Raw genomic sequence first — 26,650 nt, forward strand, 5'->3', positions numbered from 1 at the left:
AGCATGACTAAGCCGCTTCTGGCGAACCAGAGCAGTGCATGGAAACGCCGTTGACCTTCCCGCCGGAGTGGTACCTATTTATCTACTTGCATTTTGATGTGCTTTCGAATTGCTAGGTTGGCAGGAGCAGGGACCGAGAAACGGGAGCTCACACAGTTGCGGGGATTCAAACCGCCAACCTTCTGATCGGCAAGTCCTAGGCTCCGTGGTTTAACCCACAGCGCCACCCGCGTCCAGAATGCCCCGAGTGGCTAGGAAAACCCCGCCAGATGAGTAGGCTATAAATAATAAATTATTATTATTATTTTTATTATTATTATTATTATTATACCGTACGGGGATCGAACCTGCAACCTTGGCGTTATCAGCGCTGTGCTCTTGCCAACTCAGCTGGGTGAAGGCGAACCAGAGGACGCTGCTGTTTGTGCCCACCCTGTAAATGACCTGTCTCCGATCAAATCTCCTTGACAGATCCTTGACAGTTCCCTACCGGCTGGTTTCCTAACTGGAAATGCCAGCAGCTGAACCCAGGAGCTCCTGCGTGAAAATGGCTGAGCTGCCACGGACTTCCAGCCCCGTCCCCAGTTGCAACCCAGACTCTCATCGTTCCACGCGTCTGCAATCACCCTGCGCAGGAATGGATTTTGGCAGCCGGCCCAAAAACCTGAGCCGACGAATCGCGGCAGCCGCTCTCCTGCTGCCGGCCGCAAGCAAGCGCTTCATTGATTTCCCAGTAAAATTAAGTGCACTTGATTAATGGAAGGTATAAACAAACCGAAGCTTTTGTTTTAACAGCCCTGCTTGCATTCCCTGCTTGCCCCAAGGGACACGGGCATTTTCAGATCTCAAGAGCGCCTTCAAACCGTAAACACTGAAATGCCTTTCTCCGGCTTCGTGGCAAGACCCCAGCGAAATGTAAACTGCATAATCAGCCAAGAAGCTCAATCGCCTGGCAGTCTGCTTTGGGAAGCATTTAATTTAATTTTTAATTTGTTCACTGCCTTTTTTTATAAGATATTTATTAAAATTTTCAAAATATTACAAAATAAAAATAGAAAAAAGAAAAATACAAAATAAAACTAATTAAAAACAACTCAATCTTTCCATTACTTATTTTTCATTAGCTTGTTTCCCGGACCTCCTCACGCCTCCCTTTTTTGTATTCCAATTTAGTTTGTTGGTTCAGCAAATCCTTCCCCTCTTTGTTTATCCTAATCTTTAATCTTTAAATATTGTAACATTAAATCTTTACCTATTAGTAATCCATTTTTCATATTCCCTTATAGTATTGCAGCTAAAAACCACTTAGTTTCTATCCAACATCATTCTAACATTCATTAATTTTACAATATTTCTGTAAATAGTCTTTAAATTTCTTCCAATCTTCTTCCACTGACTCTTCTCCCTGTTCACTGCCTTTCTATATCACACGAGGCAGTTTACAAGCCGACGAAACAACCAGGATCACACACACCTTATAACTATCCGATCAAATACCAAAAAAAAGTCATAACAGAAACATAACTTTAAAATAAACAACTTATTTCAAATACAGTGGATGCTCAGGTTGCGAACGTGATCTGTGAAGGATGCATGTTTGCAACACGCAGCAGCGCGTCTGCACATGCGCGGTTGCGATTCGGCGCATCTGCGCATGCGCAAAGAGCAATTTAGCACCCCTGCGCATGCGCGACTGCTGAAACCCGGAAGTAACCCGTTCTGGTACTTCCAGGTTTTGGCGGTCTGCAACCTGAAAAAATGCAACCTGAAGCGTCTGTAACCTGAGGTATGACTGTAAAGTAACCCTCAATAATCCATCAGAATGTAACGGTGCACAATGAAATTAAATATCAGCAAACAATCATTAACAGAAAGTCAATTGCGATAAATAAATGCTAAACTAATAGCAATAAAAACAGCAGCGAGTCACAAGGCGTAAAATACCACACGCACAGAGAACCATGTAAGAGGGTCAAACAGAGAAACAAAGGCACACAACTTATAAAATTGTTGTTTTTTAAAATCCCAGAACTTCTCTTCTCTGGGTTTGGCAGCTGAGCAGCACCAGACCCCTAAGTGATAACCCCAAGGTTGCAGCTATCACCAGATCCTGGTTTAATGTCTGACCTGCCTGCCGGTGGCCAGAGCCTCCGTCCTGACATGCAAGGTCTAAACCCAGAGCTGGGAACCGTTGGCCCTCCAGGTGATGCCGAACTACAACTCCCATCAGCCCTAGCAGGCATGGCTAGTGGTCAGGGATGATGGGAGTTGTAGTTCGGCAGAATCAGCCTGCATAGCTCAGTTGGCTAGAGTGTGGTGCCGGTAACGCAGGGTGGATAAAAATCAAAGATTTATTTTTTTTAATGGTTTTTTTTAAATTTAAATTGGATTTTTATAAAAAAATGCAGTTGGGGGGGAAATCTTTCTAAAGATAGTTTTCTATTTACGGTAAGTTACATTCTAGGATTTGTTTTAAGTTTTTCATGTGTGCCAAAACTCAGTAAGTTTTTTTTTTAATTGTTTAACCACATCAGTTAACAAACATGGATACATATGCTATAATGTGGTGTGGTTTTTTAGTTAAATAAGTTGTTTAAATTGTTATTAAGGCAAGGATTATTTTTCTCCTTCCAATCAAGTACAGCCGAAAAGTTGTCCAAATATAAACAGTTAACTTACTGAACCTCACCATAATTTCATAATTAATGTGTCTGTGTATTGCTAATAGTATAACCAAATCAGTAATTTTTGATGTAACTGTAAAAACTACTCTGAAAATTTATTATTCCAAAAATGAAACCTTCATCTAGTTGTAAATATTATTATACCAGCAAGAATGAGTCTTTCTGTAAGAAAATGATTTAAATCAAGTCTTACGGACTAGTGATTTAAATTGTAATTTAAATAGATTTGATGTAAATCAAATTCGCTCTGCAATCACGCCAAGGTTGCAGGTTCGATCTGGGTATTCCTGCATTGCAGTGGGTTAGACTAGATGACTCTGGGGTTCCCTTCCAACTCTTACGATTCTATGATCCAGTGGATCCCCACACTGGTTGGCCAATGTACTCACCCGCTCAGCTGCCTCCTCCACGTCTGGTAGGGATCAAACAGGCATTCATAGAGGTGCAACACATAGAGAGTTACGTTCTCCAGCTGACTCCGGTAACGCAAATTCTGTCCCTGGGCGTTCTTGAGCTGCCAAGGACACAAGCGGCTCGGTTAATCTCCAGATTGCGAGGTGTCCCCCCCCCCTTTCCTTTCTTGTTCTCGAGGAAGCTTTTTCTCCAACCCAACAGCTAGCCGAAATACATTCGTGTCATTAAGCGTGCTTTTGAAGATGTGAAAAGAGCCCTGGGCATTCATTCAATTCATCTGATAACAAGGCCACGAGAGCCACGAGAGGAAAGGAAAAAAGACCGGGCGGGGCGGAGGAAAACGAGCGTGCGACTTGAGGCCCGCTCCAAAAGGAAAACCTCCGTCCGAGAGGTCACCTCGGGGCGTTGTTCTGTGCATTGCAACAATGATCGAAAGGGGATTTGTAAATTAAGCGAGTATACAGAATTGGCAAAATTAACTTCAGTTATAAGGTATCAATCAAATCAAAAGTTAAGAATGGAGTGGAAGTATTTCGATGATGATGTGTCAAAATATTGTTCTAAAAATAACATGTTAATAGGCTTAGAATAAAAAATGTAAGTGAGAAGTGAGGTTACAGGGAACCAGACAGAGGGCCTTCTCGCTAGTGGCGCCCACCCTGTGGAACACCCTCCCTTCAGATGCGAAGGAAATAAGCAGCTATCCTATCTTCAAAAGACATCCGAAGGCAGCCCTGTTCAGGGAAATTTTTAATATTTAATGCTGTATTGTTTTTAACACTCGATTGGGAGCCGCCCAGAGTGGCTGGGAAAACTCAGCCAGATGGGCGGGGTATAAATAATAAATTATTATTATATTATTACTATCATCAAATCCATCATTCTTCCCCTTAAGGACTCTGAGCTAGGTATGTAAATTTCATCACCTAACTTGAACCACTTGCTAACTCCTCGGTTCCTAGGAATTTGAAGCATCCAGCCTTGCAAACCCAGAGGGCGAGGAATTTGAGCTTACCTTCTTCGAATAAGCAGACAGCAAACTGGTCACCTCATGAATAAACACCGGGGGCCGGTCAGTTTGGACGTTTTCGAGATTCCTGCAAAGAAGCAATAGGGGACGGATGAGAAACAGTCAAACAACCACAAAGTCCTTTGTCATCTGCAGCCGCCGGAGACCCAAGCCAGCTAATTTCTTCACATGCATGCTAATGCGCTGCAAAAGAGAGATAATGGTAATATTTATTATGTATGAAGCACCTCACACTAGGCGGTAATGAGAGAGCGAGTAAGTTGGCAAAGAGGAGGAGGGGCGGCTGTCCTGCTAATATTTCAGATGCAGAAATTTGCATATAAATTAAGTCATGATCGTGAGTGCACAGCCCATGAATTTACGACAGCCAATTTTCTAGCCCTCAAGATCTAGGAAAATTGGAGGTGCTCTTTTTGCAAACGGCGTCTGGTACTCCGGACAGTCGGTTCTGCCTGTCTCTCGTTCATAGCTGTCAACTTACATATTTGAAAATAAGGGACCAGCAGCCTCAAAAATAAGGGATCAGCAGCCAAAATAAGGGATTTTGCTTAGCTTATACAGAAATCCGCCACTGATGGAGCCATGCTGCTTTGGCTGTCACTGACTGTGTTTTGCAGGGAGTTGGACTGGATGATCCTAAGGGTCTACAACTCCCACCAAAGAAGAGGGGCAGACAAAACTGATGAACGATGTCGAGATGGCAAAGCTTACAGGCAGAATTAGAAACCAGGAAGAGGACCTCTTTAATAAAGAATGGGGAAAGTTTATAATTTAGTTGAAAAGCTATTGGAAAGTTACATACATTGGTAGGATTGACAGAAAACTTGTAGTAAAAATTTGAACTATGGATGGACAAATGATTTATAAAAATAGAGTTATGAAAGGGATGCAGAGGGGGAAACTGCTACATTAAGATGCTGCACTGGTCGGAGGGGATGCTAAGCAGCATGTCGGGGCTGCCATCGTCCTGGAGCGAGGAGTTCCATCGGCCCTTCCCTGCACGAGAGAGAGGGAGGGAGGGAGGGAGACTCTCGCTCATGCCGCCCACGAGCCCGGCATGAGGCAGTTGTGGTGCTGCCACGGCCACTGAAGCGCCGCCCTTCTGCGTCCCTCCCCATCCCCTCCTCTTCCTCCTCCCTCAGGCCGCCTCCTCAGCCGCCTCCGGCTTCCCCTGGCAGCGTGGCGGAAGTCTTGCAAGAGAGGGGCTGCCTGCCCACCCGCTGCCACCCGTCTCCTCACAACGTGCCCTTGAGGGGGAAAAGGGAGAGACGGAGACGTGGCAGCTCATGTGTGCGCTCTCTCTCGCGGCGGGGGACCCCGAGCCGCTGCTTCCCTCCCAAGCCGGGCGAGCATGAAACCCGGGAAATTTAAGGGACATCATCAATAAGGGACAGCAGCAGGACACGGCGCTGGGATAAGGGAGTTTCCCGCCAAATAAGGGACGGTTGACAGCTATGCTCTCGTTCCATCACACCCCCTTCCATCAATACAATGCAGAGTCTTAAATACGTAGCACGTTTCTATGATGACAAGCCTGCAAAACGGGAGAGCAATTTTCTCCATGGGATTATGCTGCTGCTTAAAGGGAAATAATGTTTGTGCATGCGTGTTAATATCAAGATACGACTATTATTAGAATTAGATAAATAAACAGGAAGGATTCGAAACCTGCGGGATCAGAGATTCTTAGAGGACTGGAGTAAATATATGAACTATTTGAAAAGTAATTGTGATGAACGCTAGTAGATTTGCAAGAAGTTTTGTAAGGTGGATTACTTGATTACTTGAAATGTTACAAGAAAGACTATGAAAAGAATTATTAGTTAAGGACAATGAAATGCAATATAGAAATTAAAAAATGCAGAATAAGTGATAAAGAATGGAAAATCATCAGAAGTGCTGACGGAAGTCTAAAATATCGTATAAGTTGAGAAGGTATGTTGTATGACTGTTGGAACTGGTTTGTTAAAAAACCAATAAAAATGTATATACATATCCCGTATTTTTTGCTCTATAAGACTCACTTTTTCCCTCCTAAAAAGCAAGGGGAAATGTGTGTGCGTCTTATGGAGCGAATGCAGGCTGCGCAGCTATCCCAGAAGCCAGAACAGCAAGAGGGATTGCTGCTTTCACTGCGCAGTGATCCCTCTTGCTGTTCTGGCTTCTGAGATTCAGAATATTTTTTCCCTTGTTTTCCTCCTCCAAAGACTAGGTACGTCTTGTGGTCTGGTGCGTCTTATAGAGCGAAAAATACGGTATATATAAAAAAATCAAGATCAACAAACACACACAAAAGGCAAATGAGCCGATGATTCGGTTCTTGGCTCTGTTCCGGCCGGAGAGAAAATTACTGGAGCTGCTTTCGCTTAAACCGCCCTCTTCAATACGGACGGGGCAACTCTTCCCTCCAGCCCAAAACCCCTAAATATATTTAAGCTGAATGCTGAGAAAATACTCAAAATCCCCCACGGAAACCCCCCCAAAATGCCAGCCTGAAAATTCCCCCAAGCTTAACGTTGAAGCACGCTCAATTTGAACACAGCTGTTTTTCACACAGGGGACTCCCCACAGACTGGGTTCAGTTTTACTCAAACTCATAGGGCAGCGCAGTCCTCTTTGGGGTTGTCACCTTTTCCCTAGCTGGGCTCCTGCGCTTTTCCAGTAGGTGAAGTTCCCCCCCAATAAGAGAGATCAGAAAAGCTTTTTCAAGGCACAAGAGCCCTGCTGAGGAAGAGAACAACCCGAAATCCTATAAGCCTGACGCTCACAACCTGCATAGCTCAGTTGGGTTGCAGGTTCGATACCCGGATGGGACAACTTCATATTCCTGCACAGAGTGGATAAAAATCAACTCAAGATAAGCGGATGCTGGTTTAACATATTTTCTCGCGTGAACAGAAGAAAACATCTCCCCTTGGCCTGGTCCACACACACACACAAAAAGTCACGAAGAAAACGGTCTGTCTACGCCTTGCCCCTAAAGTGGTGGGTGGGTGGGGGGTCTGGGTGGGCACAACCGGTTTAGCCTGGCCTTGGCTGGAAGCCCTGAGCCATTATTCCGCACAGGCAAATCTCCGCTCCTGACTCACGTCCAAGCTGTCTGTTCCAGGCACAATTCCAGAGAGTGCCAGTCGCCCAGGGCAGCTCAGCAAAGAGGCTCGTTTCTGTGGGGATGCTGCAGAGGTCCAGAAGGGGCAGGTGTGCAAAAAACAAACACCCCCCCCTTTCTCCAAGTCCACCGCAGGCCTACTTCAAAGGCATTCTTGGCCCCGCTATTAATAAAGGAACTTCCAGCCAAGACCCCTCTCCTGGGGAATTTCATTTCAGGTCTCTGCCGGCCCCCCGGAGGGGGTTTTGTAACTCTGCAAGAAGAGCAATTATCAGCCGGTCCTTATCTCTGGCTCGCAGACCTCACAGGAAGAGAGAGCGAACATGGCTTTGCATCACACCAGACCCAGAATAGCCCAGGGTTTTGTGTGTGTGTGTGTGTTTTTAAGAGAGGGGGAGCCAGGGAAGCAGAGAAGCAGATCTTCAGCGGCAGCAGAGCGGCTGGAGGTGGGCTGGGACTCAGGCCAGGAGGGAGGAAGGAAAGGGAGTTTTGATAGCAGAGCGATAGCTGGTTATTGCAAAGGGACGGCCCAGGCTCCGAGCTGCTGGCGAGGGGCCAGAAAAGGCCGATTCGGGGCAGCACAGCGGCTTGGGGTAGGACAAATCAGTTTTATGCTGTCTCTTCCTCCGAGGCATGAGGAGGGTGCAGAGTGCAGACCCTTTGGACGAGAGAATAATAATAATAATAATAATAATAATAATAATAATAATAATAATAATTTATTTTATATCCTGCCCATCTGGCTGGGTTTCCCCAGCCACTCTGGGCAGCTTCCAACAGAATATTAAAATACAGTGGTACCCCTGGTTAAGAACTTTATTCGTTCTGGAGGTCCGTTCTTAACCTGAAACTGTTCTTAACCCGAGGTACCACTTTAGCCAATGGGGCCTCCTGCTGCTGCCGTGCAATTTCTGTTCTCATCCTGAAGCAAAGTTCTTAACCCGAGGTACTATTTCTGGGTTAGTGGAGTCTGTAACTTGAAGCGTCTGTAACCCGAGGTGGTGTTGTTGTTTAGTCGTTTAGTCGTGTCCAACTCTTCGTGACCCCATGGAGCAGAGTACGCCAGGCCCTCCTGTCTTCCACTACCTCCCGCAGTTTGGTCAAACTCATGTTTGTAGCTTGCACTTTGAGGTGCTTTCGAACTGCTAGGTTGGCAGGAGCAGGGACCGAGCAACGGGAGCTCACCCCGTCGCGGGGATTCGAACCACCGACCTTCTGATCGGCAAGTCCTAGGCTCTGTGATTTAACCCACAGCGCCACCCGCGTCCCTCTGCAATTCAATAAAGTATTTTTTAAAATAAAATAAAAGTCAGAAGATGAGAAGCAGCGCTAACCAGAGTCCAAAAGCGAGGAGGAATAACAAAGCCCACCTGCAAATGATGATGAAGAATTTGATCAGCAAGAGGGCCTGGTTGAGTCCTGCCTCAGCCACCTCCTGGCGGGAGATCTGGTTCACACAAGACGTCAGCTGCTGGGTCAGGGTCTGCAGGACGTCACAGGGGAGCAGCGGGATCTCGGAGACAGAGTCCTCCGGCCTGCAAGGAAAGGACATAAAAAATAAGTCTGCAAACTCCCCTCTGTGGAGGTCAGCCCTCGAGAACATCGCTCCCTTCTGAAGTTACCCAGGTGGGTAAAACTGGCTTAGCCCACGATGCCATGGGCTCTCTCTGCCAAATCTGCTCCAGAGGAGTGTTGTGGTGCTATAAGGAGAAAAAGCTACACTCCCTGGCAGAAGGAGGTACAGTGGTGCCCCGCAAGACGAATGCCTCGCAAGACGGAAAACTCGCTAGACGAAAGAGTTTTCCGTTTTGGAGGTGCTTCGCTAGATGAATTTCCTATGGGCTTGCTTCGCAAGACGACAACGTCTTGCGAGTTCCTGCGGGGTTTTTTTCCTCCCCCCCTTTTTCCTAAGCCGCTAAGCCGCTTATCAGCTGATCCAACCAGCAGATAAGCCGCTAAAAGCCGCTAATAGCGCTAATCCGCTAATCCGTCAATGGGCTTGCTTCGCAAGACGAAAAAACCGCTAGATGAAGAGAATCACAGAACGGATTCTTTTCGTCTTGCGAGGCACCACTGTACAGAAATTGGATTAACAGGCAAGTCTTCTTCCAAGGCATCTGGGTAGTTGAAAAAGAGATGTTGCTGTTATTGTTATTGTTATTGTTGTTATTATCATCATCACCACCTCAGATGGTGACAGCAGTCACGAAATTAAAAGACGCCTGCTTCTTAGGAGAAAAGCAATGACAAACCTAGACAGCATCTTAAAAAGCAGAGACATCACCTTGCCAACAAAGGTCCATGTAGTAAAAGCTATGGTTTTCCCAGTAGTGATGTATGGAAATGAGAGCTGGACCATAAAGAAGGCTGATCGCTGAAGAATTGATGCTTTTGAATTCTGGGGCTGGAGGAGACTCTTGAGAGTCCCATGGACTGCAAGAAGATCAAACCTCTCCATTCTGAAGGAAATCAGCCCTGAGTGCTCACTGGAAGGACAGATCCTGAAGCTGAGGCTCCAAGACTTTGGCCACCTCATGAGAAGAGAAGACTCCCTGGAAAAGACCCTGATGTTGGGAAAGATGGAGGGAACAAGGAGAAGGGGACGACAGAGTACGAGATGGTGGGACAGTGTTCTCGAAGCTACCAGCATGAGTTTGACCAAGCTGTGGGAGGCAGTGGAAGACAGGAGTGCCTGGCGTGCTCTGGTCCAGGGGGTCACGAAGAGGCGGACACGACTAAACAACTAAACAACAACAAAATGATAATATACCACCCTTCATCCATAGATCTCAAGGCAGTTTTAAACACAAAATTACAGCATAAAAGACACAAGATGCAGAACAAAAACAAGAACAAAATCAAAGCAAAAAAACAACAACCCAATTCCACATCACATTTTAAAAGGGCAAACTATGATGGACTATGCTGAAATGGCAAAGCTGACTGGGAAACCAAGAAGAGGACAAAAACTTTACAAAAGAATGGGGGAAATTTATAAGCTACTTAAGAGACCACTGTAAGCAGATGGAAATGCTGGCAGGATTTTGATTTCGCTTGTAGTGCAACAAATTGCCACGGAAAATATGGATTGATGTAATAGAGTATGGAAGAAGGTGGAGTTTTAAATGGGACTCCAGGGAGCGGGTTGGGGGTGGGGGAAGTCCTGAGATTCGGAGGAATCTCTGTACAGTGGTACCTCGGGTTACAGACGCCTCAGGTTACATACGCTTCAGGCTACAGACTCTGCTAACCCAGAAATAGTGCTTCAGGTTAAGAACTTTGCTTCAGGATGAGAACAGAAATCGTGCTCCGGCGGCGTGGCGGCAGTGGGAGGCCCCATTAGCTAAAGTGGTGCTTCAGGTTAAGAACAGTTTCAGGTTAAGAACGGACCTCCGGAATGAATTAAGTACTTAACCCGAGGTACCACTGTATATGGGTATGTATTTGAATTTTTTAAAAACATAAACTTTGTAAAAATGATTTCAAACAAAAATAAAAATAAAAGGGCATCAGACGTCAACCAGCCCAAGGCCTGGAATGTTTTAAATTTGTTGTTAATGTTAATGTTTTAAATTTGTTGTTAGCCGCCGTGAGCCTGGTTTTGAAGGGCGGGGTATAAAAAATATTATTATTATTATTATTATTATTGCCTAAAGGTGTATATTGAAGGTGCCAGCCGAACCTCCTTGGGGAGAGCATCCCATAAACAGGACAGTGGCAAGGAAGGTTTTTTTTCATCCAGACCGCTTCATTCCTTTCAGGAGCCACAAAAACAAAGGTGGTTCAAGCGATACCCATCGTACGGTCGGCAGAAAAGTCAAAGGGGCTTCCAGGTAGCGGTTTAACGGTCAACCCCTCTTCCCAGGGAACTCTGGGAATTGTAGTTGAGTGAGGGAGATAAGGCTCTCTCCCAGAAACACCCAGCACCTTCAACAAGAGATCTTGGCTTTTCAGGGGCGTGAGGAGTGGGACCATAAACCGCTTCCGGGACAGAAATTGCGCATCACATAAACAGAGCAGGAAGAGCTTAAATTCACTGATCCAAGCCCCCTAGCCGTCCACCAATACTTTGCAGATGAAGCAAAAAAAAAAGCTCACATTTTTCTGCAAAGAAAAGACGGGATGCACAGCTGGAAGAGGTGCTTGCAGGATATATAGCCAAACAATAAGATCAGATAAGGCAATACAGTGGTTCCCTTGGTTCTCAAACTATGAAAACCCGGAAGTAAGTGTTCTGGTTCTCGAACGTTTTTCGGAAGCCGAACATCCGATGCGGCTGTCAACCATTGTTTCCAGGGCACCTGCACCAACCAGAAGCCGCGCCTTGGTTTTTGAACATTTCGGAAGTCAAACGGACTTCTGGAACGGATTAAGTTTGGCACTTTTGTTTTTGCTATTTATTTTGCGTTTTTGTTTTTGAGGCTTTTTCAATTAATTTGTTTTTGTGGCTGTGTGGAACCCGGTTCCGCTACCGACTAATTGATTGTGTGACTGCGGAAATGGATAAAAGCCCCCCATCCAAACAAGGACTATCATCAGTGCAGGTAAGAAAAAAATTTTAATTTTAATTTTTATCATCTACAATACTGTCTTATTTGTTTTATAGTACAGTGCATTGATTCTTGCTTTCATTTTATGGATCCATGGTCTCGTTAGAGAGTAAAATCCATGTGAAATTGCTGTTTTAGGGGTTGTTTTTAAAAGTCTGGAACAAATTAATCCGTTTTGCATTACTTTCTATGGGAAAGCACGCCTTGGTTTTGGAACGCTTTGGTTTTGGAACGGACTTCTGGAACGGATTAAGTTTGAGAACCAAGGTACCACTGTATAATATGTACTCCCCACCTTCTCTCTCTTTCTCTCTCTCTCTCTCACACACACACACATCTGCTACTCAGAAGGAACGGGAAACTACACCATAGATGGATCCCCTCCAACAACTGTCGCAACAGGCAGTTGTGTGTGTGTGGCAACACAACGGCAGTGGGGAAACCAGGAAGTGTGCTAATCAGAGGCTGAGGGAACACACAAATGGTGGTGGGAACAGAGAAGAAGAGAGCTTATGATGAGGCCTCGAGGCAAGCGATTTCCACCAAGGGCATTTTTGGGTGTTTCCCAGACATTAAAACCGATTTTTGAAAATTCTGCCCGGACGCCATTCTTGACGGACGAATCCCGGCTATGTCCAGGAAATTATGGTTGTATTGCAGCCCTGGCCAAAGAGGTGGTGCCAGCAGGCCAAGGGGAACGGCCCTCCTGTTGGGCAAATGGGATACTTCCCCAAGCACTAGCTAAACCAATGGCATCAAGAGCTGCTTGTTATTATATTACAAGAAACGTATGCCTATTTTCATTGCCTAATTTCCATTCAGCCCCCATCTTCCATCTCACCCTCAAGGGCCGGAAGGGAGTCCTATCCACCAAGCAACTGAATGCCCACCGGCATTGTTGGACCAGCAAAGAAGAAGAAGAGTTTGGATTTGATATCCCGCTTTATCACTACCCGAAGGAGTTTTGACACCAAACTGGGAGGGGTGGCTAACACCCCAGAGGACAGGATCACACTTCAAAACGACCTTGACAGATTAGAGAACTGGGCAAAAACAAACAAGATGAATTTTAACAGGGAGAAATGTAAAGTATTGAACTTGGGCAAAAAAAATGAGAGGCACAAATACAAGAGGGGTGACACCTGGCTTGAGAGCAGTACATGTGAAAAGGATCTAGGAGTCTTGGTTGACCACAAACTTGACATGAGCCAACAGTGTGACGCGGCAGCTAAAAAAGCCAATGCAATTCTGGGCTGCATCAATAGGAGTATAGCATCTAGATCAAGGGAAGTAATAGTGCCACTGTATTCTGCTCTGGTCAGACCTCACCTGGAATACTGTGTCCAGTTCTGGGCACCACAATTCAAGAAGGACACTGACAAACTGGAACGTGTCCAGAGGAGGGCAACCAAAATGGTCAAAGGCCTGGAAACGATGCCTTATGAGGAACGGCTAAGGGAGCTGGGCATGTTTAGCCTGGAGAAGAGGATGTTAAGGGGTGATATGATAGCCATGTTCAAATATATAAAAGGATGTCATATAGAGGAGGGAGAAAGGTTGTTTTCTGCTGCTCCAGAGAAGCGGACACGGAGCAATGGATCCAAACTACAAGAAAGAAGATTCCACCTAAACATTAGGAAGAACTTCCTGACAGTAAGAGCTGTTCGACAGTGGAATTTGCTGCCAAGGAGTGTGGTGGAGTCTCCTCCTTTGGAGGTCTTTAAGCAGAGGATTGACAACCATATGTCAGGAGTGCTCTGATGGTGTTTCCTGCTTGGCAGGGGGTTGGACTCGATGGCCCTTGTGGTCTCTTCCAACTCTATGATTCTATGAGTCTCAAAGTGGCTAACATTCTCCTTTCCCTTCCTCCCCCACAGCAAACACACTGTGAGGTGAGTGGGGCTGAGAGACTTCAGAGAAGTGTGACTAGCCCAAGGTCACCCAGCAGCTGCATGTGGAGGAGCGGGGAAGCAAACCCGGTTCACCAGATTACGAGTCTAGCACTCTTAACCACTACACCACACTGGCTCTACTACACTACTGCTACTACTACACTGGCTCTACCACACTAGCAAAGCGCAAGATGCACTCTGCTTACCTCCTCGGTTCCATCGAATGCACGGTGATGATCTTCTCAAAATTTGCGACGAATGCTTCCAGCCACTGCTGCAGGTACGCCAAGTCCTTCTGGAAGAAGAAAGGAAGGAGAAGAAGCGATTAGAAAGTGCAATCCCCTTCTACCACAGGGCCAAAATATCCCAGGAGGCAAGCCCTCGCTGGGCTAATGTCAAAGCTCGTTCAGTTAGGAGGACATTTTTGTAGCTCAAGATCCGAAGTTATAGGGCAGGGTAGGCAACCGACAGCATCTTAAAAAGCAGAGACATCACCTTGCCAACAAAGGCCCGTATAGTTCAAGCTCTGAACTATGCAGTGATGTATGGAAGTGAGAGCTGGACCATAAAGAAGGTTGATCGCTGAAGAATTGATGAGATTTAGGGCAAATATTTTTAGCTCTAGTTTTTTTCAGCATGCGTCGATTCTTTGCAGAGAAAGTGGTTAAAATGTATAAGATGGGATAAAAATCTTGTTGGAGATGTAAAGAGAAAGATGGTACGTTTTATCCTATGTGGTGGGAATGCAAAAAGGTCAGAAATTATTGGGAAATGATATATAATGAATCGAAAAAAATGTTCAAAAATACTTATGTTAAGAAACCAGAAGCATTCCTTCTAGGGATTTTAGATCAAGAAATAAGAAAAGACAACTGGAAATTATTTATGTATGCAACAACAGCGGCAAGAATTCTACTAGCACAAGCTTGGAAGACAGAAGAAACCCCGACGAAAGGACAGTGGCAAGAAAAACTCATGGAATATGCAGAATTAGCAAAATTAACAGATAAATTACATGAAAGGGACTTAAACCAAAACTTTAAAAGAGAATGGGAACCATATATGAAGAGACAACATGAAAAGTTGGACTTATTGGCAGGGTTTGAGTAAATATTCACAAATGTATATAATAAAAAATAGATGTAAAGGTATTAGGAATTAATTGGGGGAAATAATACGCAGGATTAATAAATTGAAAGTAAAACAAAGTGGAAGTATGAGGGAAGCAGGAAAAAACGGAAGATATTTCAGAAAGGATGTATATATTGAAAAACCAATAAAAGCTATTTAAAACAAAGAACAAAACAAAAAAGACGTATTCATTTAAAATTGCTCCCCACCCAGTCGTTCATCACGACAATGAGCCAAATCTGATTAGTTGAACTGATCAGCACACACACACGAGTTTACTAATGTCTCAGAACATCAGTCAAATATTATACCATGACATCACCCAGTTTACTACGTGATCTCTGACTCAGTGGGATCTCGCCCGTACAGTTAAATTCAGGAAGGAGGAGGCAGTGGCGGAGGCAGAGGCAGCACACAGGGCAAACAATTGCACCAAACCATATATAAGGAGAATTTTAATTGTTGCATTTTCGCACCACCCTTCCTCCCAAAGGGAGCCGAGGAAGCGTAAACACATTCCAGAGTAACAAAATAAAACGTTTACGCACTCGTATATTTTTTTAAAAGTGCAATAAAGCAATGACACGTCCCGGGAAGCAGGAGATAAAAGAAACAATTGCACAATTCTTTTTAGAAAGGGTCCGCTAAATTGCAAGTTTGGATTGGGAAACTGAAGCTTCTGAATACAGTCGTATCTCGGGTTGCAAACGTGATCCGTGCGCATAGTTGTCAACTATCCCTTTTTATGGCAGGAAATTCCCTTATTCCAGCGCCGTTTCCTGCTGCTTCCTGCTGCTATCCCGGATTGTTAGATATCCCGTACACTGCCCCCAGGACAGGTGAGGCTGCTGATCCCTTATTTTCAAATCTGAAAGTTGACAGCTATGTCCATGCGGGAGGCACATTTGCAATCCGCAGCATTTGCAGCCTGAAGCGCCGTGTTTGCGCATGCGCGTGGCATGCTTCTGCGCATGTGCGTGGCGTCAGTTTGTGTTCCTGTGCATGCGCGAGCACTAAAACCTAGAAGTACAGTGGTACCTCTAGTTGAGAACGGGATCCGTTCCGGAACGCAACCTGCGCATGCATGTGACGTTATTTTGCGCGTCTGAGCATGCGCGAGCAGCGAAACCCGGAAGTAACCCTTTCCAGTACTTCCAGGTTGCCGCGGGATGCAACCTGAAAAGATGGAACCCGCAGTACAGTGGTACCTCAGGTTACATACGCTTCAGGTTACATATGCTTCAGGTTACAGGCTCCACTAACCCAGAAATAGTGCTTCAGGTTAAGAACTTTGCTTCAGGATGAGAACATAAATTGTGCTCTGGCGGCGCGGCAGCATCAGGAAGCCCCATTAGCTAAAGTGGTGCTTCAGGTTAAGAACAGTTTCACGTTAAGTATGGACCTCCAGAATGAATTAAGTACTTAACCCAAGGTACCACTGTATTCGCAACCCGAGGTATGACTGTAACCTGTTCCTGTAGTTCTGTGTTCGGCGCAGTCCGCAACCTGAAAACGTGCCACCCATAGCGTTCATAAGCCGAGGTATGACTGTAGACAGTGTAGTGACAACACTTGACTCCATCACCCCTTCCAGTCATTCATTCATAGGAAGACCTTCAGAAGTCCTGTAGTGATGCTTGGAGTTGATGATGTGGGCAAGGACGTCAAAACCAAGAGGACAGTAGTACCGCTGGCTGAGAAAATGCCCAGCCCAACAACAGATATACCACCTTTGTGCCCGACTTCGCTTTTTTCCTCTTCCCTCCCTGTCACCTTTTCCTTTTGTGCTGCGTCTTTCAGCACCCTGCAGGAGGTGGCTGGCTCATTTTAACCGATTCTCTGTAAGTTGCTCTAGGAGCCTTTTTGGCTGAACAGCAGAGTACAAGTGCTCCAAACCAAGAAAACCCGTGTTGTAGGGCTGGCCGATATATTGATATATCATCCCAAGCTGGTATGAAGTCCATATCGTGATGTCAGTTTCAGTATTTTTGACCTTACTGTATACAGTGGTCCCTTGGTTCTCAAACTTAATCCGTTCCGGAAGTCCGTTCCAAAACCAAGGCGTTCCAAAACCAAGACGCGCTTTCCCATAGAAAGTAATGCAAAATGGATTGATCCGTTCCAGACTTTGAAAAACAACCTCTAAAACAGCAATTTGACATGAATTTCACTATCTAACGAGGCCACTGAACCATAACATGAAAGCAATAAACAATGTACTGCAGTCACACAATCAATCCATCAGTAGCTGAACTGGGTCCTATACAGTCACAGTCACAAAAACAAAACAAAAAAGAGCCACAAAAACAAAAATGCAAAATCAAAAGCAAAGTTATTTTCTCGACTTAACACTCAAATCGGAAGCGTGGCCCTCAAATCAGAAGCGTAACACTTAAAACGGAGCACGTTCGGCTTCCAAAAAAAGTTCGCAAATTGGAACACTTTCCTCCAGGTTTGCAGTGTTTGGGTTCCAAGTTGTTTGAGTACCAAGGCATTTGAGAACCAAGGTACCACATGCAGTGGTACCTCGGGTTAAGAACCTAATTCGTTCTGGAGGTCCATTCTTAACCTGAAACTGTTCTTAACCTGGGTACCACTTTAGCTAATGGGGCCACCTGCTGCCGCCACGCCGCCGGAGCATGATTTCTGTTCTCATCCTGAAGCAAAGTTCTTAACCTGAGGTACTATTTCTGGGTTAGCGGAGTCTGTAACCTGAAGCGTCTGTAACCCGAGGTACCACTGTATTGCAAATCATGATGTGTGTGCGCGTGAGTCTGTGAACTCTGCAAAAATCACAATGTGGGGAAAACCGTGAAGCCAGCCAAAGCTTCTCTCGATTCCCTGCTGGTTCAGAGCTCCACTGTCTCTTGCCAGAAGCAGCAAAACACAAGAATAGTCGCCGGCAAAAATCAATGGAGCTGAACTTTGGAAGGTAAAGGTAAAGGGACCCCTGACCATTAGGTCCGGTCGTGGCCGACTCTGGGGTTGCGGCACTCATCTCGCTTTACTGGCCGAGGGAGCCGGCGTACAGCTTCCGGGTCATGTGGGCAGCATAACTAAGCCGCTTCTGGTGAACCAGAGCAGCGCACGGAAACACCGTTTACCTTCCCGCTGGAGCGGTACCTATTTATCTACTTGCACTTTGACGTGCTTTCGAACTGCTAGGTGGGCAGGAGCTGGGACAGAGCAACGGGAGCTCACCCTGTCGAGGGGATTCGAACCGCCGACCTTCTGATTTGCAAGTCCTAGGCTCTGTGGTTTAACCCACAGTGCCACCCGTGTCCCATCCTTATTTCAGACATTGTGATATATTGGTATATTGCGATGTTTAGTCTGCGACGTATCATGATGCTGAAAACCAGATATCACCCAGCCGTACTGTGTTGATTGGGGTTTGCATTCTCTCTAGGGACACCTGTTATTCATAGCATGGGGGTGCTATTGGACCCTGTGTTGCACCTAGACAGTGATGTGACCCAGCCTATAAGTGCATTTTATCAGCTCAGGGCTGGTTTGCAAGCTGCACCCTTTCCTGCCTACAAATGACCTAGCCACTGTGAGTCACAACCTAATCGCATCCAGATTAGACAACAGCAACACGTTCTACGTGGGACTGCTTTTAAAAGGTGTCCGGAAACTTCGACTGCTATGAACTGCCTCTTTGCTCCACCTAAGCCAACGTTCTTCCGCAAGAATCCCAACAGCGTCAAAGTGGTTCCCCAGAAATTTGTGGGGCTCATCCGCTGAAGATCCACAGCCTACATTCTGCCTGCTCTTGTCTGCAATGATATACCGCATTTTTCGGCCCATAGGACGTTCCGTCCCATAGGACGCACCTAGTTTTTTTTTTGGGGGGGGGGGGAATAAAGAAAAAAAATTTCCCTTTATTTCCCCCCCAAAAGCAGGTTGGGGAAACCAAACCAGGTCGAGGAACAGCGGGATGGCGGCGCTGCGCCTTCCTGCTGTCCCCCGAGCTTGTGGGGCTGGCCCATGTCTGCCCGGCGCGAGGGGGGCTCTGCTTCAGGGCGCCCCGCCCGCCGGGCAGCAGGCTGCTATCCGCAGCGTGGGGAGCCCTGTGGGGGCCTCCCGCAGGGCTCCCCACGCTGCGGATGTGTTCCCGAAGCGCCGGGCGTTCTGCTTTCAGCGCGCCCGGTGCTCTGGGAGGCAGGCTGCTATCCGCAGCCTAGACAGCCCTGTGGGAACTCCCGCAGGGCTGCCTAGGCTGCTGATGTCTTCCTGAAGCCTGGAGAGCGAGAGGGGTCAGTGCGCACCGACCCCTCTCACTCTCCAAGCTTCAGCGAAAGCCTGCATTCGCCCCATAGGACGCACCCATATTTCCCCTTCATTTTTGGAGTGGAAAAGGTGCGTCCTATAGGGCAAAAAATACGGTATTTATTCTCAGGAACAGAAGATTAACTTAGGGCATGAAGCCAGGGGCAGGGACCTGAATGACGAAGGGGCTGGACCAAATCCTGGATGAAATTTTAAAATGCTTGGAGGTTTTTAGCTCAGGGCGAAAAGACAAGCACAGTGGTACCTTGGTTCTCAAACTTAATCCGTTCCGGAAGTCCGTTCCAAAACCAAAGCGTTCCAAAACCAAGGCACGCTTTCCCATGGAGAGTAATGTAAAATGGATTAATCCGTTCCAGACTTTTAAAAACAACCCCTAAAACAGCAATTTAACATGAATTTTACTATCTAATGAGACCACTGGTCCATAAAATGAAAGCAATAAACAATGTACTGCAGTCACACAATCAATCCGTCAGTAGCTGAACTGGGTTCCATACAGTCACAAGAACAAAACAAAAAGAGCCGTAAAAACAAAAACGCAAAATAAATAGCAAAAATAGACAGACCTCAGCGTAACACTCAAAACGGAAGCGTGGCACTCAAAACGGAGCACGTTCGGCTTCTGAAAAAAGTTCGCAAACCGAAACACTTACTTCCCGGTTTGCAGTGTTTGGGTTCCAAGTTGTTTGAGTACCAAGGCGTTTGAGAACCAAGGTACCACTGTGCCGTAAAGGGGACCAGAGGCTTATAAAATTATGCACAGAGTGGGAAAAGTCTGGGGTCATCAATGAAGCAGAAGGACAAAAGGAAAGACCTATTCGCACAGCACATTCGATCGCATTCTGGCAAATTCTGGTTGCGCAATTGAAGTTGATTGCGCAAGAAATCCACTTCCCCAGAATATCGGATTTTTTGTGATATGGAAAGTGATGTGAAAACCAGACAAAGTGTGGGATAACACTTGCTTTGATGCAACCTTGTCTAGCCACCCCGCAAACAAATCAGAGTGAATAAGCAACATCATCTCATTTCCCTGAGTCATAAAGGTAAAGGGACCCCTGACCATTAGGTCCAGTCGCGGATGACTCTGGGGTTGCGGCGCTCATCTCGTTTTATTGGCCAAGGGAGCTGGCGTACAGTTTCCGGGTCATGTGGCCAGCATGACTAAGCCACTTCTGGAGAACCAGAGCAGCGCACAGAAATGTCGTTTACCTTCCCGCCGGAGCAGTACCTATTTATCTACTTGCACTGTGATGTGCTTTCGAACTGCTAGGTGGGCAGGAGCAGGGACCGAGGAACGGGAGCTCACCCCGTCGCGGGGATTTGAACAGCCGACCTTCTGATCAGCAAGCCCTAGGCTCTGTGGTTTAACCCACAGCGCCACCCGCGTCCCCCCGAGTCATAGTCCCACTCTATTCTACCTTGGTCAGACCACACCTGGAATATTGTGTCCAGTTCTGGGCGCCACAATTTAAGAAGGATGTTGACAAGCTGGAAAATGTGCAGAGGAGGGTGACCAAGATGATCAAGGGTCTGGAAACCATGTTTTATGACAGGCTTCCTCAACCTCAGCCCTCCAGATGTTTTGAGACTACAATTACCATCATCCCTGACCACTGGTCCTGCTAGCTAGGGATCATGGGAGTTGTAGGCCAAAAACATCTGGAGGGCTGAGGTTAGGGAAGCCTGCCTTATGAGGAACGGTTGAAGGGAATGTTTAGCCTGGAAAAGAGGAGACTGAGAGGAGGGACGATAGCTATCTTCCAACATCTGAAGATGGAGCAAGATTCTTCTATCCTGCTCCGGAGAGCACGACTTGAACCCAGGGCTTCAACAGCAGCAGCAAGAATAGGTCATGCTAAGAATTGGAAAGAAAAAGCTGTCCCAACAAAAGAACAACGGTTGTATAAATTGACAGAATTTGCAGAATGAGCAAATATGTCGGCCAAACAAAGGAACTGGGGTGAGAGGCAAACAAGGGGCGAATGGGAATACTTTGGAGAATACTTAAAAAGAGAGGATATTAAAAGCAATCTGCAAGTAGGGATAATATCTTGAAACGAAACGAAGGAACTGAGGGAAAGGAAATAGGGTACAAAAATTAACGGATATTCAGCAAACTAAGGTCGCCTAGAAAGTCAAGGAGTGAGAGGCAGGGAAGTCGATATAGAAACAATGTACGACGAAAGATGTACGATGTGGAAAATGCAAAGTGGAAAACGCATTTTAAAAAATTACAGTGAGAGAGAAAGAGACAATTCATCATTCTATTATGTGTAGCCAAAGGCCTTTGCAACGAACAGCAGAGGGCAAGAGAAACCACACAACATAACCTATAAAAGTTTACAGGATAAAAAATTTACAGGATGAAGTTTTAAAATTAGAAAGCATTAGCATAGCCGGAACGGAGTTTCTCAGCTGCCAGAGCAAATTTGACTAGCGGGTCTGTAATTTGTGGATCTTTATCAGCTAAGAATTTGACAGTCACTTCATGGGGGGGAATCGACCGGAGAACCAGTTAAGAACAGGCGATAAAGAATTTTCTCTGGGCATTGCATATATGGGAGAGAATAAGATGGAAATATGCGAAAAATCAAATGGGCACAACCAAGAAAGCAACGTATACGTCCATTTTAGTATCCTGTTCAGAAGCCTAGGCACACAGATCTTGGCAACGCTCGGTGTCAGCCGGAGCCCACCCAGTTTCCCAAACGTATGCAATGTGGGTGTTTTAGGACGTGGGCACGATTTGCCCCCAATTCAGGGCACAGAACGGCCTTCAGGTCTGCGCTTGGACCGAGTGACCTTCAGGCTAGTTTCCAGACCGGCCGTTTGCTGAAAACAAGAGCTAACATTCTGCGGTAATCTTTGTCGGCAAACACGGCGAGATGGGGCCATAACACCGCCAGGCCCCTTCTCTATTTACAGCAAAAATCCAGACCAGAGATAAGGACGAAAATAAAGCCTAGAGATTATTGTCTTTGCCTAGTTCCCTTTTTCTCCATCGCCCCCCACAAAGACCCTCCACCAAGCTGCTGCTTGGATAACATGAACATGGACGCTCTGGTTTGGAGAACATCTGGCCACTCACCGGCTTTTTAAAGGGGTCTGCTTTAAATGAGGAACTTCTTTGGTTTTCAAAATATCCGTAAGATGCATTTCCATACAAAAATATTAATAACAAGACTAGGAGATTCCAGCTAAAGATCGGGAAAAACTTTCTGATGGCAAGAGCTGTTCAACAGTGGAGGTGGTGGCAAGCAGGCTCTGTGACGCAATGGATAGCGCATTGGACTTCTAGGCTAATGACTGGGCGAAGTCATTCAAAGGTTGTGGGTTCGAGTCCCACCAGACTCACGTTTTGTTGGGCTTCCTTCAACAACAACAACAATTTATTTATACCCCGCCCATCTGGCTGGGTTTCCCCAGCTACTCTGGGCGGCTTCCAGCTGAATATTAAAAACAATACAGCGTCAGACATTAAAAACTTCACTAAACAGGGATGTCTTTTAAAAGTAAAATAGTTGTATATTGCCTTGACATCTGCTGGGAGGGCGTTCCACAGGGCAGGCGCCACCACCGAGAAGGCCCTCTTCCTGGTTCCCTGTAACCTCACTTCTTGCAACGAGGGAACCGCCAGAAGGCCCTCGGCACTGGATCTCAGCGTCTGGGCAGAATGATGGGGCTGGATGATGGGGGTGGAGACGCTCCTTCAGGTATACAGGACGGAGGCTTGAAAGGTTAGCACCAACAATTTGAATTGTGCTCGGAAATGTACTGGGAGCCAATGAAGATCTTTCAGGACTGGTGTTATGTGGTCTTGGTGGCCGCTCCCAGTCACCAGTCTAGCTGCCGCATTCTGGATTAATTGCAGTTTCCGGGTCACCTTCAATGGTAGCCCCATGTAGAGCGCATTGTAGTAGTCCAAGCAGGAGATAACCAGAGCATGCACCACTCTGGCGAGACAGTCCGCGGGCAGGGAGGGTCTCAACCTGCGCACCAGATGGAGCTGATAAACAGTTGCCCTGGACACAGAATTGACCTGCGCCTCCATGGACAACTTTAAAAGAAGCAAAAATAAACAAATAACAGCGGAGGTGGTGGTCTTTCCTTCCTTGGAGGTTTTTAAGCAGAGGTTGGATGGCCACCTGTCGTAGATGTTTCGCTGAGATTCCTGCGTTGCGGGGGTCAGACTAGATGACCCTTGTGGATCCCTTACAATGCTAAGATTCTGTGATTGCTGCAATACCATCAATAGCACAAATAATCATGATACCCCAGTGCAAAGAACATCAGGAGGGGCCCTAATACAGTGGCCCAAGTCCTTTTGTTGCTGTTAAGACAGTTGTAAGTTGGAAACCTTTGCCTGATCTATTGCAGATCACTCGGAGATCTGTCAGTAGATCCCACTCTGCCAACCCCCGATCTCTACCTGATTCCTGTCTGCCGGGCTGGCACAACTCTGCGAAAGGGCGCCAAATTTTGCAAGTGACTATCGGTGTGTGTGTGGGGGGGGGGGAGAATGGAAAATATTTTTACAGAGCATTAGGTATCTGGGAGTCCTTCGTATCATCAGATTTTTCACCTTGGCTGCTTCTGTCAAATTGTTGTTGTTGTTGTTGTTGTTGTTGTTTAGTTGTGTCCGACTCTTCGTGACCCCATGGACCAGAGCACGCCAGGCACTCCTGTCTTCCACTGCCTCCCGCAGTTTGCTCAAACTCATGCTGGTAGCTTCGAGAACACTGTCCCACCATCTCATCCTCTGTCGTCCCCTTCTCCTTGTGCCCTCCATCTTTCCCAACATCGGGGTCTTTTCCAGGGAGTCTTCTCTTCTCATGAGGTGGCCAAAGTCTTGGAGCCTCAGCTTCAGGATCTGTCCTTCCAGTGAGCACTCAGGGCTGATTTCCTTCAGAATCGAGAGGTTTGATCTTCTTGCAGTCCATGGGACTCTCAAGAGTCTCCTCCAGCACCAGAATTCAAAAGCATCCGTTCTTCGGCGATCAGCCTTCTTTATGGTCCAGCTCTCACTTCCATACATCACTACTGGGGAAACCATGGCTTTAACTATACAGACCTTTGTTGGCAGGGTGATGTCTCTGCCTGGACCCAAACAAGGGACTTGCTGGTTTACAGCTACACGCCACTAACTTGGCCAAGTCACACACTGATGGGAGGCGCAGTCTATGGCGAAGGCTGAAACAGAGGACGCACAACAGCAGCACCCTTGCCACATCCAGCGAACCGTTGCGCAAGCCGCAGCCGCTTGCCGGGTTCAAGCACCACTGTGCAACTCGAGTAAGAGGCGCAGGACAGACATCTTGACTGAGGAACACATCCTCTTCTTCCTCCTCTTCCTCCTCCCAGCTCTGAGGCTGCCGAAAGGCTCTCGGAAGAGTTTGGGGGCGAGAAATGAAGTCATCGCGAAACCACTTCCTGGCAACCACGTTCCCTTGAAAGCCAGCAGGTGGAATCTCCTTCCAAGTTAAAAGGCGCCTGTAGAGGTCAGGGCTGTCGCTGTGCCCCTTTTAGGGTGTGAAAAGTTAAAGACCCCCTCAAAACCCCATACAGCGGATGCTCGGGTTGCGAACGTGATCCATGTGGGAAGCACGTTCACAACCTGCAGCGTTCGCAACCTGCAGCGGCGCATCTGCACACGCATGGGTTGTGATTCAGTGCTTCTGCGCATGTGCAAAGCGCGATTTAGCTCTTCTGTGCATGTGCGAGCCCCGAAACCTGGAAGTAACCCGTTCCGGTACTTCTGGCATGGCTGTCAACTTTTTCCTTTTCTTGCGAGGAATCCTATTCGGAATAAAGGAATTTCCCTTAAAAAATGGAATACGTTGACAGCTATGACTTCTGGGTTTCGGCGTGTCCGTAACCCGAAAAAACGCAACCTGAAGCGCCTGTAACCCGAGGTATGCTTGCACTGCAGTGAAGGCAAAGGGAGAGGGTATCCCCTTTGAATGAAGATGCTCTGTCTGAAGTTCATTTCCCAACATCCCCAAGGAGGGAATGGGAAGCTCCCGGACCAGCTGCTGCCAGTCAGTGTAGACAAAACTGAACTGGGTGGACGAGTGGCAGCTTCCGGTGTTCCTAAGCTGAAACCCAGCCCTATCCACAAAGACCTCCTTTGGACCGGCAGCCTCCTCTTGCTGGGTGCAGGAATAGCTTGGTCGGCAGAGCACGATACTCTTAATCTCAGGGATGCGGGTTCAAGTCCCGCCTTGGACAAAAGATTCCCGCATTGTACGGGGTTGGACTAGATGACCCTCGGCTCCCTCTTCCAATTCTATGGTTCTATCAGATCTTGAAGGCAAGCCCCAATTGCTAACTGCACGCCTGAGATCCAGAGGGAAGGTTGACCACAAGGGCAGCAGCTCAATAGCGGCCCCTGCAGGTGGAGGAGGAACGAAGGAAGAGAAACCGCCACCATCTGCCCAGATGAGACCGAGCTCCTGTGCCCACCATTCATGGCTGGCTAATGCACCACACTAGCATATAAAGGGTTTGCCACAATCAAGTCGTTTCCCGATACTTCCCTCCCAGCCTTGGCACCCACAAAAGCTCACAGAGGGCAGAAGAGGCGGGCGGTTGGTTCAAAAAACTGCATCAACTTCCCCATCAATTTCCACATTCTCAATTTACCGCTTCTTTCTCTGCCTTGAGTCGGGACTCCCAGTCTCCCGGTTCCCAAATGTATTTTTGGCTCCATAGGGCGCACCTAGTTTTTTTTTGGGGGGGGGGGAGAATAAAGGATTTTTGTTTATTCCCCCCCCCCCAGCCCCAGAGAGCAAAGAAGCCAAGACAGCGAGCAGGATCCATCCCACTGGCTGTCTTGACTTCCTTTTTAGCCACAGGGCTGGGGAAGCCCAAGATTCCCCTGACCCCAGCTCCCAGAACAGGTCCAGGAGCGGCGGCAAGGTTGCGCGCAGCCTTGCCGTCGCTCCCGGAGCTTGCGGGGCTGGGGGCGTGCTCCAAAGGTTTGCGGATACCTGCCTGAAGCCCGGGGAGCCCAGAGGGAGACGGCACTGCGCTTCCCGGGCTGCAATCCGCAAGCCTTCAGAGCCCGGCGGGAACTCCCGCCGCGCTCCGAAGGCTTGCGGATAGCTGCCTGAAGCCTGGAGAGCGAGAGGGGTTGGTGCACACCAACCCCTCTCGCTCTCCCGGCTTCAGCGAAAGCCTGCATTCACTCCATAGGACGCACACATATTTCCCCTTCATTTTTGGAGGGGGAAAGGTGCGTCCTATAGAGCGAAAAATACGGTACACCTCAGTAGGATTGCCTATGATCAACTGATCACCCCAGCCAAACTGAACATTTCCCCTTCCCTCACACAAACCGGGCTGCAAGCATTCAGGCAGCTCTGTTCTCAGAGCCGCTGGAAGGTTTTGTGGCGTACGCCAGCTCAGAGGCTTCCCACCCAGAAGTGCAATGCGAGAGAGGTTGCCCATCGCGAACTGGACAAGGCCCAGCATGCAGAGCTCAGGGGCAGGTCACATGCTTGGCATGCCAAACGTCCCTGAAGAGAAGCAGCCAAGAATAAAAA

The 26,650-nt window shown here is 47.2% G+C and overlaps 1 protein-coding gene across 6 annotated transcripts in view; it reads right to left on the reverse strand.

Moving 5' to 3' along the window:
• Positions 1–26,650, reverse strand: part of NBEAL2 (neurobeachin like 2) — a 227,338-nt gene that overhangs the window by 129,189 nt on the left and 71,499 nt on the right. For all 6 annotated transcript variants that reach the window (XM_083466478.1, XM_083466481.1, XM_083466483.1 and 3 more), the window contains exons 2-5: positions 13,886–13,974; positions 8,608–8,772; positions 4,114–4,195; positions 3,074–3,198 (exon numbers count right to left, since the gene is read on the reverse strand). In XM_083466478.1, the coding sequence (XP_083322604.1) occupies positions 3,074–3,198; positions 4,114–4,195; positions 8,608–8,772; positions 13,886–13,974 (461 nt within the window). The remainder of the gene's footprint in view (positions 1–3,073; positions 3,199–4,113; positions 4,196–8,607; positions 8,773–13,885; positions 13,975–26,650) is intronic.

This window comes from Podarcis liolepis, assembly GCF_965112155.1.
Source record: "Podarcis liolepis genome assembly, chromosome: 12".
Classification (NCBI taxonomy): Eukaryota; Metazoa; Chordata; class Lepidosauria; order Squamata; family Lacertidae; genus Podarcis; species Podarcis liolepis.